The 13,254-nt window shown below is 45.1% G+C and overlaps 1 protein-coding gene across 1 annotated transcript in view; it reads right to left on the bottom strand.

Annotated features, from left to right (window-relative positions):
• Positions 1-1,291: 1,291 nt before the first annotated feature.
• Positions 1,292-13,254, bottom strand: part of LOC111141197 (5-hydroxytryptamine receptor 4) — a 48,745-nt gene continuing 36,782 nt past the window's right edge. The window contains exons 5-7 of the mRNA XM_022493604.1: positions 2,329-2,391; positions 1,511-1,522; positions 1,292-1,322 (exon numbers count right to left, since the gene is read on the bottom strand). Of these exons, the coding sequence (XP_022349312.1) occupies positions 1,292-1,322; positions 1,511-1,522; positions 2,329-2,391 (106 nt within the window). The remainder of the gene's footprint in view (positions 1,323-1,510; positions 1,523-2,328; positions 2,392-13,254) is intronic.

Below are 13,254 nucleotides of genomic sequence, written 5' to 3'. Positions count from 1 at the left end.
CCAGGAATGGAAGAGCGTAGGCCAAGATCTCACAGCATGTTAGGAGCAGAGCCAGGGCTGGAATTGGGGTCCTTGACTTCAAGTCAAGCACTCGGTTCCCTCCCCAGACACGGCTTAGTCTAGCCCTCCTCCACGTGCAGTGAGGAGGTTCACTTCTCCCCAGTGTGAGCTGCCAAGAGTTCTTTCCTTTGGGAGCAACAAGGCCAGATTCAAGGCTTTTAAGCTGCTACTGTGGGTTTTGCCACAAGTTCAAGGGAAAGATTCCAACGTCTTTAAAAAACACTACAACGTTGTTGGCCCTGCCTTAGGCCCTTCAGCAGATGATGCTGGTTCTAGTCCAAGAAGGAAGCAAGCATCTCGGAGCAGCAGAGCCCGAGGCCACGGCACTGGGGGAAGCTGTCTCTGGCCAAGCTCCAAGGGTGCCGCAGACACTGTTTTCAGATAGATCTCTGCCCCCATTTCTTCCACGGTAAGTAAATGGAGTATGTCCTGAAGAGGACTGGAACTGGCCTCAAGGAAGAGTGAGCAGGAGATCTGCAACTGACACGGGGGCTGGCCAGGAGGATGCAGGTTTGGACCCAAACACCAGGAAGAAAGCGTATTAGCGTCTGGCCCAGAACAGGATCTGGCCCAGAACAAGACAGAGACAAGACAACGAGGAGTTTGAACATGGCTTTAACAGGCGTGAACAAGCAAGAAATGTGTGCTTTTGGAACATGGCTCTGACCAAGACAGGCACGAGGAGGATGTGTTTTGACAATGTCTGTGCGCAGACACAGCAAAGAAGGCATATTTGAAGACATCTATGACTGAGATAGGACACAGTGAGTTCCATGGTGTTTGGAACATGAGAGAGACAAACCAGGAACAGTAAGGGGACATATTGGGGACAACAGAGAGTGTGACACAAGGGTGAGACGCCAGGAAGAGGGAGTGCTGGAAAATGAAAAAAAAAATCCCTTCATAGAGGATCTCTGGAAGAGAAACCCCAGAGAAAGACGAGGCCTCCTGTCCCCTGAGTCCCTCCAGCGCCACCTGCTGGAGCCCCAGAGAAAATCCCGGTGGGCGTGGCTGCCCTGCGGAAGGCGTGCTGGAGAGAATGGCAGGAGCGGTCCCACACAAGCAGCAGCTTAGAACCTGCCCTCTCTCCGAAGGATGGTTGTCTTCTGAGTCACCGCCCCAGGGACTAAGGGTCACCGGGCTGAGCAGCCACCAAGGAAGAAGTTGCTGGAGGATGGCAGTGACTCTCCCATTGGCCACCACACTCCACCGCATCCCTGGAGAGGGGAGATCATAGTACCTTAGATTTGGAACGGACTTCCCTGATGATCTCAGCAAAGGGCCCACCCAGTGCACACCAGGCCCTCGTGCCATGCAGATGGGTGGTCATTTAGACCCTACTTAGGAATGAATCTTCAGTGACCCGCCAGGCCTTTATTATTTTTGAGCAACTTTGTTCTTAGGAGAACTTAATAATGTTCAGCCAAAATCTTCCTACTGTGATTTCAACCCAGTGAAACTACTGTGCCCTCTGGGCTCACTTAAAATTCTTCCCTCTGCTAATTACATCCTCCCAACTTTTCTCTTCTCCAGGCTACACATTCCCATTTTCTTTAATGGTTCATTATATATTATGGTTTCCGGATTACTGCCCATGATGATCATTGTCCTCTGAAAACAATCCTTATTATGATTATCTCTTGAAACACAGCACCTGGAAAGAGCACAAATCTACACAGTGAGCCTGTCATGTCTGTATCATGTACATTTCATCATCAGTTTGGTTTACTTCTATGAATGTGGTCAACACCAAATTCATTCCTGTTAATGGCAACATGTTCTTGGCTTACACTGAGTTTGTTGCCAATTTGTATCTTATTAACACAAACAGTTGTCCATGCCTGTGGTGCTTTATTACACCGGTGCAGCCTATTTTATTTTAATCTTATTTTATTTTATTTATTTATGCCAAAATACAACCCATTACATTAGTCTCAGATAAATTTCATTTTATAGGTTTTAGTCAATTGAGATCATTCTAAATCGTAACAACTGCGACATTCAAGATATTACTTAGCACCCATTCAAACCAGACTTCAAGGGTTTCATAAGCTCACAGAAGATCAGATCATTTATTGCTACCTAGATCTTTCAGCCTGGTGCCATCTGCCTCCTAGGTCTTCAGGCTTCAGTCAAGATAAAAACAAACAAACAAAACAATAACAAAAACCCCCCCACTGCTTAGGACAAGGCTAAAACCAAGAATTGTTTTAGGCACAGACTGCCTTCCCAGTAAATAGCCATCATTTGGTGTGCCTGAGAATAAACCCACCCGTGGAAGGCTTTATCCAGTGCCTTGCTGAAATGTCACTGCCATGCAATAAATCTGTCCTGATAATGAAATTAGTTGGCATGAGGCATAAATTGTTTTTTTAATGAAACAACATTGACTCTTTGGCTCACAAATCCTTTGTGTAATAGCTGCTGTCTTGAATACTGGTAAGGTCTATTTCAAGCTATGAGTCTATAGTTTCTGGCGTCTAGATTCAGTCTTTTTTAAGAACTGGGGCAATATTTACTGGTCTCCAGGCTGCCTTCTCTTCCCCGCCCTCGAAAGAGTACCAGTCAGAGATCTTATCAACCAATTCCTTTAATCCCGAGATAATACACCCTGGCTCAGAGACAGTTAAATACTTTTCATGAATCTTGGACAGCAACCTTTTCCCTATAATATTCTCATCTTTCCGGTTGGAAGACTATTCTTATTGAAATAGAATATGTAAGATTTCTTCCTAAATATTGAGATCTAACTATTTCTGGGTTTGCTACTTGCTCTGAACATAGCTTTTGATTCATCCTTGGCTATATATTCCCTCTTCCATGCTATTTTCAAGTATAAGTTCTCCAGATAACTCAAGATGCAGCCTCAAGTCTTTATATGCCACCCCCCATTGGCATGACTTAATCACTGAATATATCTATTAAAAGAAAAAAATAAGGAAAAGGAAGGAATGAAGGAAGGAAGGGAAGGAAGGAAAGAAGGGAGGGAGGAAGAGAAGGAGGGAGGAAAGCATAGTGTTTCTCATTTCCCATTGGCCAGTTTTCCTTTTTGATCTACTTATTATTATCATTATTAGCAATAATAAAAATAAGCCAGGCACACTATACTATGCTGCACTATATGCATTAATCTATGAATTTTATACCCACTTAACAGAGAAGCAAACTAAGTTTTAGAGAGTTTAAATAATTTGCCCAAGTTTACTCAGTTAAAAATTAGTAGGATCAGACCTTATATTTTGGTCATTTTTGATACCAAAGTCTGTGCTCTTAATTGTCCTAATATATGGTCACTCATGTTCTCGAGAACTGGCATAGCTAAGCCCCATGTTCAGGTGCTGGTAGGTCTCTAGCATCTCCTTGTCCCACTGCGACACATTCCCAGGTCAAAGAGGCCTGTGCAGAGGTTCACACCATGTCTGTTCCACCTGGGGGAGAGCCCGCAGGGTGACGTGGCTCCCCCTTTTACTGAAACGCAGTGTGTCTGGGATGTTAACGCAAGACTCATCCCCGCGAAGCCCCCTGCTCCCTAGAAGAGAATCTTTGCCAAGTGGCCCATATACTTTTTGTAATGCGGAACTAGGGAGACAAAGACGAAAAAGAAAAAAGCTTCGCAAAAGGCAGGAGAAAAGTCGGGAGGATAGAGTCAGAGAGAGCGGGTGGGTGAAAAAACATAGCCAAGAATGAGGACAGAGGATAGGAAACACGCCAGGAGATCAGGGCTGAGGAGAGCCATGGAGTTGGCTATGTGGAAGGCTCCAGAGCAGCTGGGAAGAATGAAGGAGGCTCTTTGAGAAATGTTTCCAAAGGCTGCATTGGCTCTCTCACACAATCCTGCTGGGGAGTCAAATAAAGATTGAGTTGACCATGGAATCCCTGCTGGGTGTCCGCCACTCCCAATCCAGGCTACCTGAATGTGCAGGGTGTAGCGACGCGAACGGTAAGCCAGCATGCAGGGACCCAGGAATGAAGGCCTTTTTGGCTTTCATCCACACGTCCTCTTATGACTTACTCCCTTTCATGTGCCTCACCTTCCCCACTTGCTGCACGAGGAGGAGGATTATCTCGAAGATCCTCTGCAGCTCTGACATTCTGATTCCAATGGGAGCAGAGATGGTGGGTGACAGATACAGACTTTCTGATTGGGCACCAGCTGTGTGTGGGACTGTTCTCCAAAGCTGTGGGTAATTGCTTGAATTTGGCTTTTAATATTCTATTGTTAGTATCTGATACTTTATATTCTGTAGGGAGGGTAGAGGTTTCACTGGAAACACAGAGAGGGTAATTTTTGGATTTGTATTAAAGAATCTGAAAGACCTCAATTTCTGAATCTGTGAAATTACATTGCAAAGCTGTTAAGTGGATCTGGGTAGGATAGGCTTGGATAGCCGAGATGCCACAACTTAAAATGCAGCGAGACCACAACTGTCTCTCCTCAAACATATGCTTGAGCAGAAACATTGGCATGAAATTCAAATGAAATCCACTTGAAATCCCTGACGCCAAACATCATTGAGAAGGAACCTCTGACATGTTAACACACGAGTTTCAAGTGCAGTTTCTTGTTTTAATGATGTTAGTCAAATCTTCTATAATTTACAAAGTACTTTTACATCTTTTCCTACATTTAATCTTAAACCCAAATCCCTAGGAAGGAGAGTACAGAGTCTCATTTCAATATCAGAAGAGGAAGAAGGTCAATGTAGGGGCAGGGGTCGGCTGATGGGAAGTGGGGCCGGTGCTGTAAACAGCCTTCTGTCTCCCAAACCAGGGATTCTGTCCACGGGGGAATGTGTGCAAGTCATCTGTGTGGAGGGAAGGGTTTTGTGGTGAAGTTTAACACTAACAGTTCTTGAAACAGACTTAAAATTACCCGTGTCCCAGAAGAAAAAGGAGGAGAAGGAGGAAGAGGAAAGGGGAAAGAGGAGAAAAACACAAGCTAAGTCATCCTTCACAAAGTGGTCTAGAGGTTACGTGCCTCAGAATTATCTTGGGAAGCTACAATAAATTCAGATTCCCAGGATCCACACTTGACCTCTGTCAGTGGGGGTGAGAAGGCAGGGGTCAGGTGGGGACAGCAGACATCTGCACTTACTTAAAAGATTTTATTTATTTATTTGTTTGAGAGAGAGAGAGCGAGCGAGCATGAGTGGGGGGAGGGGCAGAGGGAGAGGGAGAAGCAGGCTCTCCACTGAGCAGGTAACCAGATGTGGGGCTCCATCCCAGGACTCTGGGATCAGCTGAAGGCAGTTGCTTAACCAACTGAGCCATGCAGGTGCCCCGACATTTGCGTTTAAGAAAAATGCTCTTGGGTAGTTCCTGTGCACATAGGAGTAAAGATTCCCTGAGCAGGTGGGTATCCACCTGCCTCACACCTGAGCCAGTGCTTTGGGCCAGAGGCTTAGGGGGAAGCACAGGTGAGTGGGAAGGGCCAACTCCACAGTTTGAGGCACTTGGTGGGGCTCCAGAGGGGATGAGAGTGTAAGCACCGAGATATACACAAACAGCGCATTTTAGCCAAGTGGATGGGGAGGTAGTTACTGGTTTTTATGACATTAATGATGAAATAAGAATGGATGGTGACTCATTAATATGAGAATTTAAAAATGTGAAGAGACACACAAGGCAAGTTTTGGTAGGTGTTTTTTACGTGATGAAAAAATAGAATGCTTGGGTACAAAGAGCTGATAAAAATTAATTGAATTGTCTAGAAACAGTAAGCACATAGAATTGTACTAAGTTATCAGTAAGTTCAGTCACTCAAAAGGCAATGTCCTAGGTCGATTTCTTCATTTATCTTTAGATTCACTATCAATCAGAATAGAATATGGACTTGGAAAGATCCAGTATTTCCCAAACGTGGGATGTGTTCTGCAGCTGAAATGTCAAACACTGGGATCAAGTTATATTTGAGTAATAATAATTTCTACAAATAACAATTTGTTTTGTTTTCATTGCATTTATATTTAAAGTAACCTTCTGTATATGATTTTGAATTCAGGTCATGACACAGTTTCCTTTACAAATACCTTTATTTAGATTAAAAATGTATTTAGGGGCACCTGGGAGGCTCAGTGGGTTCAAAACCTGACTATTAATTTTGGTTCAGGTCATGACCTCAGGGTTGTGAGATCAAGCCTGTACTGGGTGTGCAGCCTGCTTAAGATTCTCTCTCTCCCTCTGCTTCTGCCCCCCGCCCAAATAAATAAATAAATAATAAAGCTTTGCTTCCCCTGTTCCTGTCTACTAAAAAAAAGAAAAGAAAAAAGAGTTGTTTTAAAAAAAAAAGAAAAAGTGTACTTAAAGGTAAATAGTAAATAAATAATGGCATGAACAGAATGCTGATATGGTAAAAGTTGTGAGAGTCACAGGCAAGTGACAAAAGGTCCTATCAGACAGATGAGAAAACTGACTTGCAGGAAACACAAAGTCCTAGCAAGGACAGAATGCAACGTGTCCACCAGGTAGAAATTCTAAAATCACAGTTAGCAAGCATTCTGCGATTTTGTGCTACTTGTAGAAAAGACCCAAAGAGCTGAGTCTGCACAGTTTGAGATGCCTACCCTCTGGCCTCTGGACAAAATGTGTTCCCAGAGCTTTTTAATTCCATCACCAACCTCAGACATGTCCATGCTCCAGTCTGCCAAGGGGCAAGATCAAATTGGTGGGCACAGCTCGTTTCAAGCCTAGTACACCTCTTACCCTATGCCTCGATATGCACATATAACTAAGGTCAAACCACTCTCCTGTGAGATATTTTCCCTTTGTCTACCCTGATTCCTAAATGGCAAAAAAGAGGATTGTAACTTTGAGTCTTTGGGGAATCGGACTGACTGTCCGTTTTTTTCCACTGAACTGTTTCAATATGACTGAACCTAAACATTGTCTAGGAGAAAATGCCTTCAAAGTAGGAACCCATTAAAAAAAAACAGCCAACATCTATTATGTGCCATTCACTGCCACTCACAGAAACAAATAATCGAATTACCGGATATAATTTTCACCACAATCCCCGACCTGGGTTTTATTATTTGCAGGTTCTGGTTGAACGGCATGAAGCCTGTAATCTGTTCCAAGTCAAACATGTGTCACGAGGGGAGCCTGGATCTGAGCTGGGCAATCCAACGAGCATCTCACCACTCCAGCCTGTGCCTCCCAAGGTGTGCCTTCCCTGGATGGGTACCCTTGGCTCCCAGCCACTTCAGGTGAGAAGATGGTCTGCTCTTGACAAGCTTCCCAGGTGATGAGGGTGTGTCAGGTGCATAAGAGCATACAAGATCCCTTGTGATGAACTAAGCTTCCAAGAGAAGGAGAAGCAGGTGGTAAGGGAGTTCAGAGGGGGAAGTGATTGGTTATTGCTCAGAGATTGAGGGGGCGGGGATCAGAGAAGTTGGAGAGCTCATGTTGGAACTACGCCTTGAAAGATGAGTAGGCTTGGATGCCAGGCAGGAAATCGAGAAAGAGCATTTAAGACAGCAGAAAGAATCCAGATGCAGGAGAGCTCACTATTTATTTGGGGGGAAACTCATCAGTCTTACACGCACATTGCACAGGGAGTTAGGTTGGGAAAGAATTGAGGGAAATGAGCTGGACACCCAGATTGGGCCAGGAAGGAAAGGCTTTATATGCCCTTCACTCTCTGTCCATCCACCCCAAGTCCCAGTATGTTGCTCAAGGCTGTTCCATTAAACTCAACCCAGCGGGCATTTACAGTTTAAAATCCTACACACCTGAACGGGTATTTCCATCCTCTTGATACACATGAAACAGGTTGTCTAGCCATGGGTATATTCCACAAATATACCAAAAGAAAATCAGAGGTAGAAAAAAATTATAATTTGCAATATTGTCAAGAAAAGGTCACCTTAAAATTACCAAATATGTGCATAGCCTTGAGTTGAATCCTAGAGCCCATTCATTTGGAAAGTCATGGGCAAACTGGACCAAATGCAGAAGAAGTTGTCCAGGATGGTTTGTTAGTGTCGTGTGTGTGTGTGTGTGTGTGTGTGTGTGTGTGTGTGTGTGTGTGTGTGTATTGTTTCCAAGGGCTCAGACCATCAAAAAGAAACTGGATGGTAACATCTTGACCGTGAACTCCTTGACGGCAGGGATCTTGCCTGTCTAGATTTCTGCCATGTTCCCACTGCCTAAAGCAGTGCCTGGTCCATATGAGATGTGTAAACAGAGGCCACTCATGTATGAATAAGTGAGAATGAGCTAAGCGTTCTGAGACTTGGATTCAGATCTTAGTTCTGTGGATACAGCAGCATTGTCTTAAGCAAACATCTTAAGTGTTTGAGCGTCAATTTTCTTGTCTGCAAAATATTGGGTTTACCAGCCTATTTTCAGGTTATTTTCTTAACAAGACTAACAAATAAGCCCATGGAGTGGCCACAGGAGACACTGAAGGGAGGGGTTGATGGCTGTGTGCACACACATGCGCAGATGACCATCTGTTCTGCCAAAGCAGTTAGTTTCCCCATTCACACTTCCAAGTAGGATTCCACTTGGACAAAAGGTTTCCACACCTGAAAAAAAAAGTGTTTAAAAACTGCTGGACTACTCGAGCTCTGTTATCGCTCCCAGTTATAAAACTTTTAAGTTTTTATAATGTCATGATATAGAGAAGTAAAATCGGACCAAAATCTGCAACGGGAGGGCTTTTCAAACAATAGAATGTCTTGCTTTGGATCCTAAGGAGCTGAATATCTCCTCGGGAGGGGAGATAGACAGCTGTCAGATAAGTTACAGAAGAGACCACTGCCTGGGCTGGAAGATGTGACCAGATCACTTCTGAAGCCTTTCTCGTGTCTAAGAGCCAGAAGTTCTATATTCTTTCCAAAGTTTTCAGTTAACGAGTATGGAGTATAGCTTAGTGGTTTTCAGCAAGGGCTCTGAAATCAGATGAATGCGGTGTGAGAACCCTGGTCCTAACCCTCACCAGTTGTAAGCCACCAGCCGGATTATTTTCTCTCAGTCTCAGTTTCTTCATCAGTAAAATGGGAATAATAATAACAGCTGCTCCACAGAGTGTATTAAAGATTCAAGAAGATGGTACACGTAAGACAAGTAGCTCAATACCTGGCATTTAAAGCAATGTACTATACGTTGGCTAACTGAACATAATAATAACAAAAATGAAGCAATGTTCAGTAAATGGTAGATGCTACAGTGATGATGACATAGAAGGAGGAGGGGGAGGGTAGGAGGAAGAGGAGGGAGAAGGGGAGAAGAGGGGGCTGTCTGGACCAGGAAATCAAGTTATTCCTGAAACAACGAATTATTATGCATGACAATCACATATATGTATATGTGTGTATATCCCTATACGCGTGCACGTGCACGCGTGCGCGCACACACACACACACTCCTTTCCCCAAAGCCAGAAACTTGAAAGCAGCCAATGCCCATTCACAAAGGGAGGAACAAATGACATTAAGGCAGCCAGCAAAGGAAATCTAAATCTGGAAAGAATAAAGGAACAGGAGCCGGCACCAAATATATGTGTTTGTCAGGTTTATCAAAATATGGATTCACTCATTTCTTACAGAATAAAAGGCTCTCCAAGAACAATTCTAACTGTGAAATGTTTCTAGGAATCTTGTTAAAAATAACCTGAAATAGGCAGGGAAACAAGAAAAGACATTCAGAAATCATTTCGTGAAAAGTGGGTTCTTGGCTCTTTGTTTGACTGTCACCCAGAGCGCACTCAATTGTTTGTTTCTATAATCAGAAGTCGTTTACTGGGCTTCCTCATTCAGGGCTTGCAGATGATTTCACGGCATTACCAGCAGGGCAGCAGCTAGAACTTTCTGCCTACCTTTCTCCACAGTTCCCCTGTCCTTGCAGGTGAAGTACTTCTGACCCCAGTGCTCAGAAACTATCTTGCCCCTTATCAGAAGGATATTAAGGTGGCACCAACCCATTTCCCTTTACCACCTGTTCTGACAGTGAAGCAGTGTTCCAGCAATCGCAGCCTTGCTCTACAAACCTGTGTTCCTGATTTTTGCCTCAAAAGATGATGATCGTGATAATGAGAATGAGAATGAGAACACAATTCATCAATAACCTACCTGTTCCACGATCCATATGCACGAGATCTCACACAAACCTCACCACCATCTTATGAGGCAAGAACCATTTTGCCCCGGAAGACACAGAGGCACAGGGAGATCAAGCAACTTGCCCAGGGTCACACAGTTTCAAGGCAGCAGGACCTGAAGTCCAACAGGCCCATGAGATACCACATCCTATGCTTTTAGCCACAACACTAAGCTGCTCTACCGGGACTCTGGTTCCCTCTAGGCTGGGATCCCACCTTGTTATTTCCAGAGGCTGAAGTCATGGCCCTGACATCTCTATGTGAAAAAAGAAGAACATGGAGACCACATTGAGGGCGGTGTCTCTTTAAATCCAGCCTTGGGGTCCTTCTTCATAAATATATTTAGATAGCAATTGTGTTCATATGAAGGGCTCGAACAATAGAAATTTATCCTGATGGGTGGACGACAATGTTTTCTTCAAATGGGATCTCAGACACCAAATTAGCTGTGGAGCACTGAACATCTACAGAGCCTAGGGAGGGATTTTCTTCCTTAGACAAGTCTAAATTGCTTTCCACCCACAGACTGCCCGAGGAGTCGTGAACCAAAACAAAATGGCCCCTGAAATGAACAATATCACCTCTGGCACATTTCTTCCCACTGGCAATCTTTCCAGAAGGTGTCCGGCTTCAACCAAAAGAAATAGTACGCTGGTTGAAATAGGTCTTGCTCTGTCTTGAGTTTAACTGTACCGAGGGGAAGACTTCTGGCAGTTCTGTAACTCACACAGCCACAAAGGAAGGTTGTCCCTTTAGACAACCCGCCACCTCCTGGGCTATGCTGACAGTTCAGTCAAAGCTTCCAGTGACCGATGTCCATCATCACTTCGATGTGGCTGACGGTCATACAATTTTCTCCTTCTGTTCTATTCTACTCATTCTCTACTTGATTCTCCTTATTAGGAACACCCCCCTAATGAGGCAGTCCATTCCATTCTGTGCTGAAATACGGACTCTTAAAACTTCAATCTTCTGTCCCTACTTCTCTCCCCTAGGACCTTGCAGAACAAGCCAGACCCCCTTCTCCTGTAACAGTCCTTAGATAAATAAAATCAGTGCTTACGGCCTGAATCTTCTTTACGCTCTAAGCTTAGCATCCCTTGTTCCTGACATGGTTGCTCCCAGGTCATTAATTCTGCAAGGAAACATCTCGGTGTCTGCCCTTTTCTGGACACACTCTAGTTTGTCAACCCCCAGTATAAAACAGTGCTTTACCACCTCTATGGGCCGGGGACCTGCCTCCGTACGCTGCGGACCGAACCCGCGTTTACAAGGAGTATGTTTTCCAGTGGGTCTCTTGTGTGCTCTGGAGGCGATTCCTTCCTGAACAGCTGCTCTGACTAAATCGGGAGGGCTGTGTCGCTGCCAAGTACATGCTGTAAGGGAACAAGCTCTGGGGGCCTGCCTGCTGGAAAGGGTTTGTCGGCAAGGTGACTGCCGGCACGCTACCCTCAGAAATTCCGGGCCCTTCTTCGCAGCAATAACACCAACCGCCTTCTACAAACAAAATCACAGGGTGGTTTGTTTATTTATTTATTTATTTATTTGAACCTGTCTTGTCTTGGCAATGGGTGTAACATGAGAGGAGCCACATGGTGCCAGAGCTGCGCGGATGTGGGCAGGGAAAGCACAGGCCCCTCCTGGCACCAAGGAAAGACCCCTCTTGTGGGGCCCTGGCCGTGGTAAGGAGATTCTGTGTTGTGAAGCCCAGAAGAGTTGTTTAAAGCGGGGTTCCTCAACCTTGGCCCTATTGAAATCTGGGGCCCGACCACTATTGCTGGAGTGGGGGTCGGGGGCTACCCCACGCATTGATGGAGGCTGAGCGGCGTCCCCGGCCTATGTCTACTGGGTGTCTGTAGCACCCGCTGGTGCTGGAAACCAAATGCTTTCAGATGTTGCCAAATAGCCCCTGGCGTACAAAATGGTCCCCAGTGGAGCACTAATGGGTTAGACCCACACCATCTCAGCAGTTTAAGTTGCGGAACAAACCCTAAACTTGAAGCATTACCTCCAACTTCCCTGTTTTTTTTGTTTTCGTTTTTTTTTTTTTTTTTTTTTTTTTTTAAGACTCTATTCATCCACCTGAGAAAGACAGAGAGATCTCGAGAGCAGAGTGGAGGGCAGAGGGAGAAGAAGACTCCCCACTGACTGGGAAGCCCGATGTGGAATTTGATCCTGGGACTCCGGGACCATGACCTGAGCCGAAGGCAGACGCCCAAACAACTGAGCCACCCAGGTGCCCCACAACCTCCTTGTTTTATTGGTGTCACAGGAGATGATGCGCTGCTTGGTGACTGACACAGGCTTCACACTCTCTCCTCTATACCAGCGGGTCTCAGTACGGTGGTACATTGGAGCTTCCTAAGACATGTGCATTTCTGACTCCCAAGTGGACCCAATAAATAGACTCTCTACAAGTGGAACCCAGGCTCAGCTATTAAAAGCTCCTAATGTCTCTAGTGTGATACAAGGTCGAGGGTCAGAACGGCACACTGACTGCGTCCGTGACATCAGACCACCTCAGGCATCTCTAGAGCTGGTGTGCCCTGGGAGTCTGCCCCGTGGAGCAGCACACACCATCCCTCTGTGCTGTGGGCACCCATGCCAGGGGGCTGATACACAGAGCCCTCGCACCCTAGCAACAAGTGTGCCTGCAGAGCCAACGGGGAAAAACAAACACACACAGAACGCACCCAATTCATTCGACATGGTTACCATGTTTTAGTTTGGGTCTGAGACATGCCTACAGGTAATTCAAAAGCCAGAGGCGTATTCAACATAACAGCCCCAACTGTTGAGCACAGGGCACGATGTACCCAGGAAACAAGGCTCGTCTCATGTTGCTTAAACAATTATTTACAAACAGTGTGATTAATTTAATTTAATTCCTCTCTGGGTTTTTTCTTCTGGCAGAGGGAGCTCTGCATTCCTTGTCTGAGGGCAGTGATTAGAACACAGAGATTTCTCTTGACTCATTTCTTAAGAAATGCTTATCAGGAAGTTGAGAAAATAATTGGAGAAGTTTGTTTAACCAAGATATGAATGATGTTGTATATACAACTGTAATAACAGCAACTGCACCTGCTTCCGTT

Source organism: Enhydra lutris, unplaced genomic scaffold, assembly GCF_002288905.1.
Source record: "Enhydra lutris kenyoni isolate GAN:26980312 unplaced genomic scaffold, ASM228890v2 scaffoldscaffold5, whole genome shotgun sequence".
NCBI classification, from domain to species: Eukaryota; Metazoa; Chordata; class Mammalia; order Carnivora; family Mustelidae; genus Enhydra; species Enhydra lutris.
Note: the sequence above shows the minus strand (reverse complement) of the source record. Positions and strands in the feature narration are given on the sequence as shown.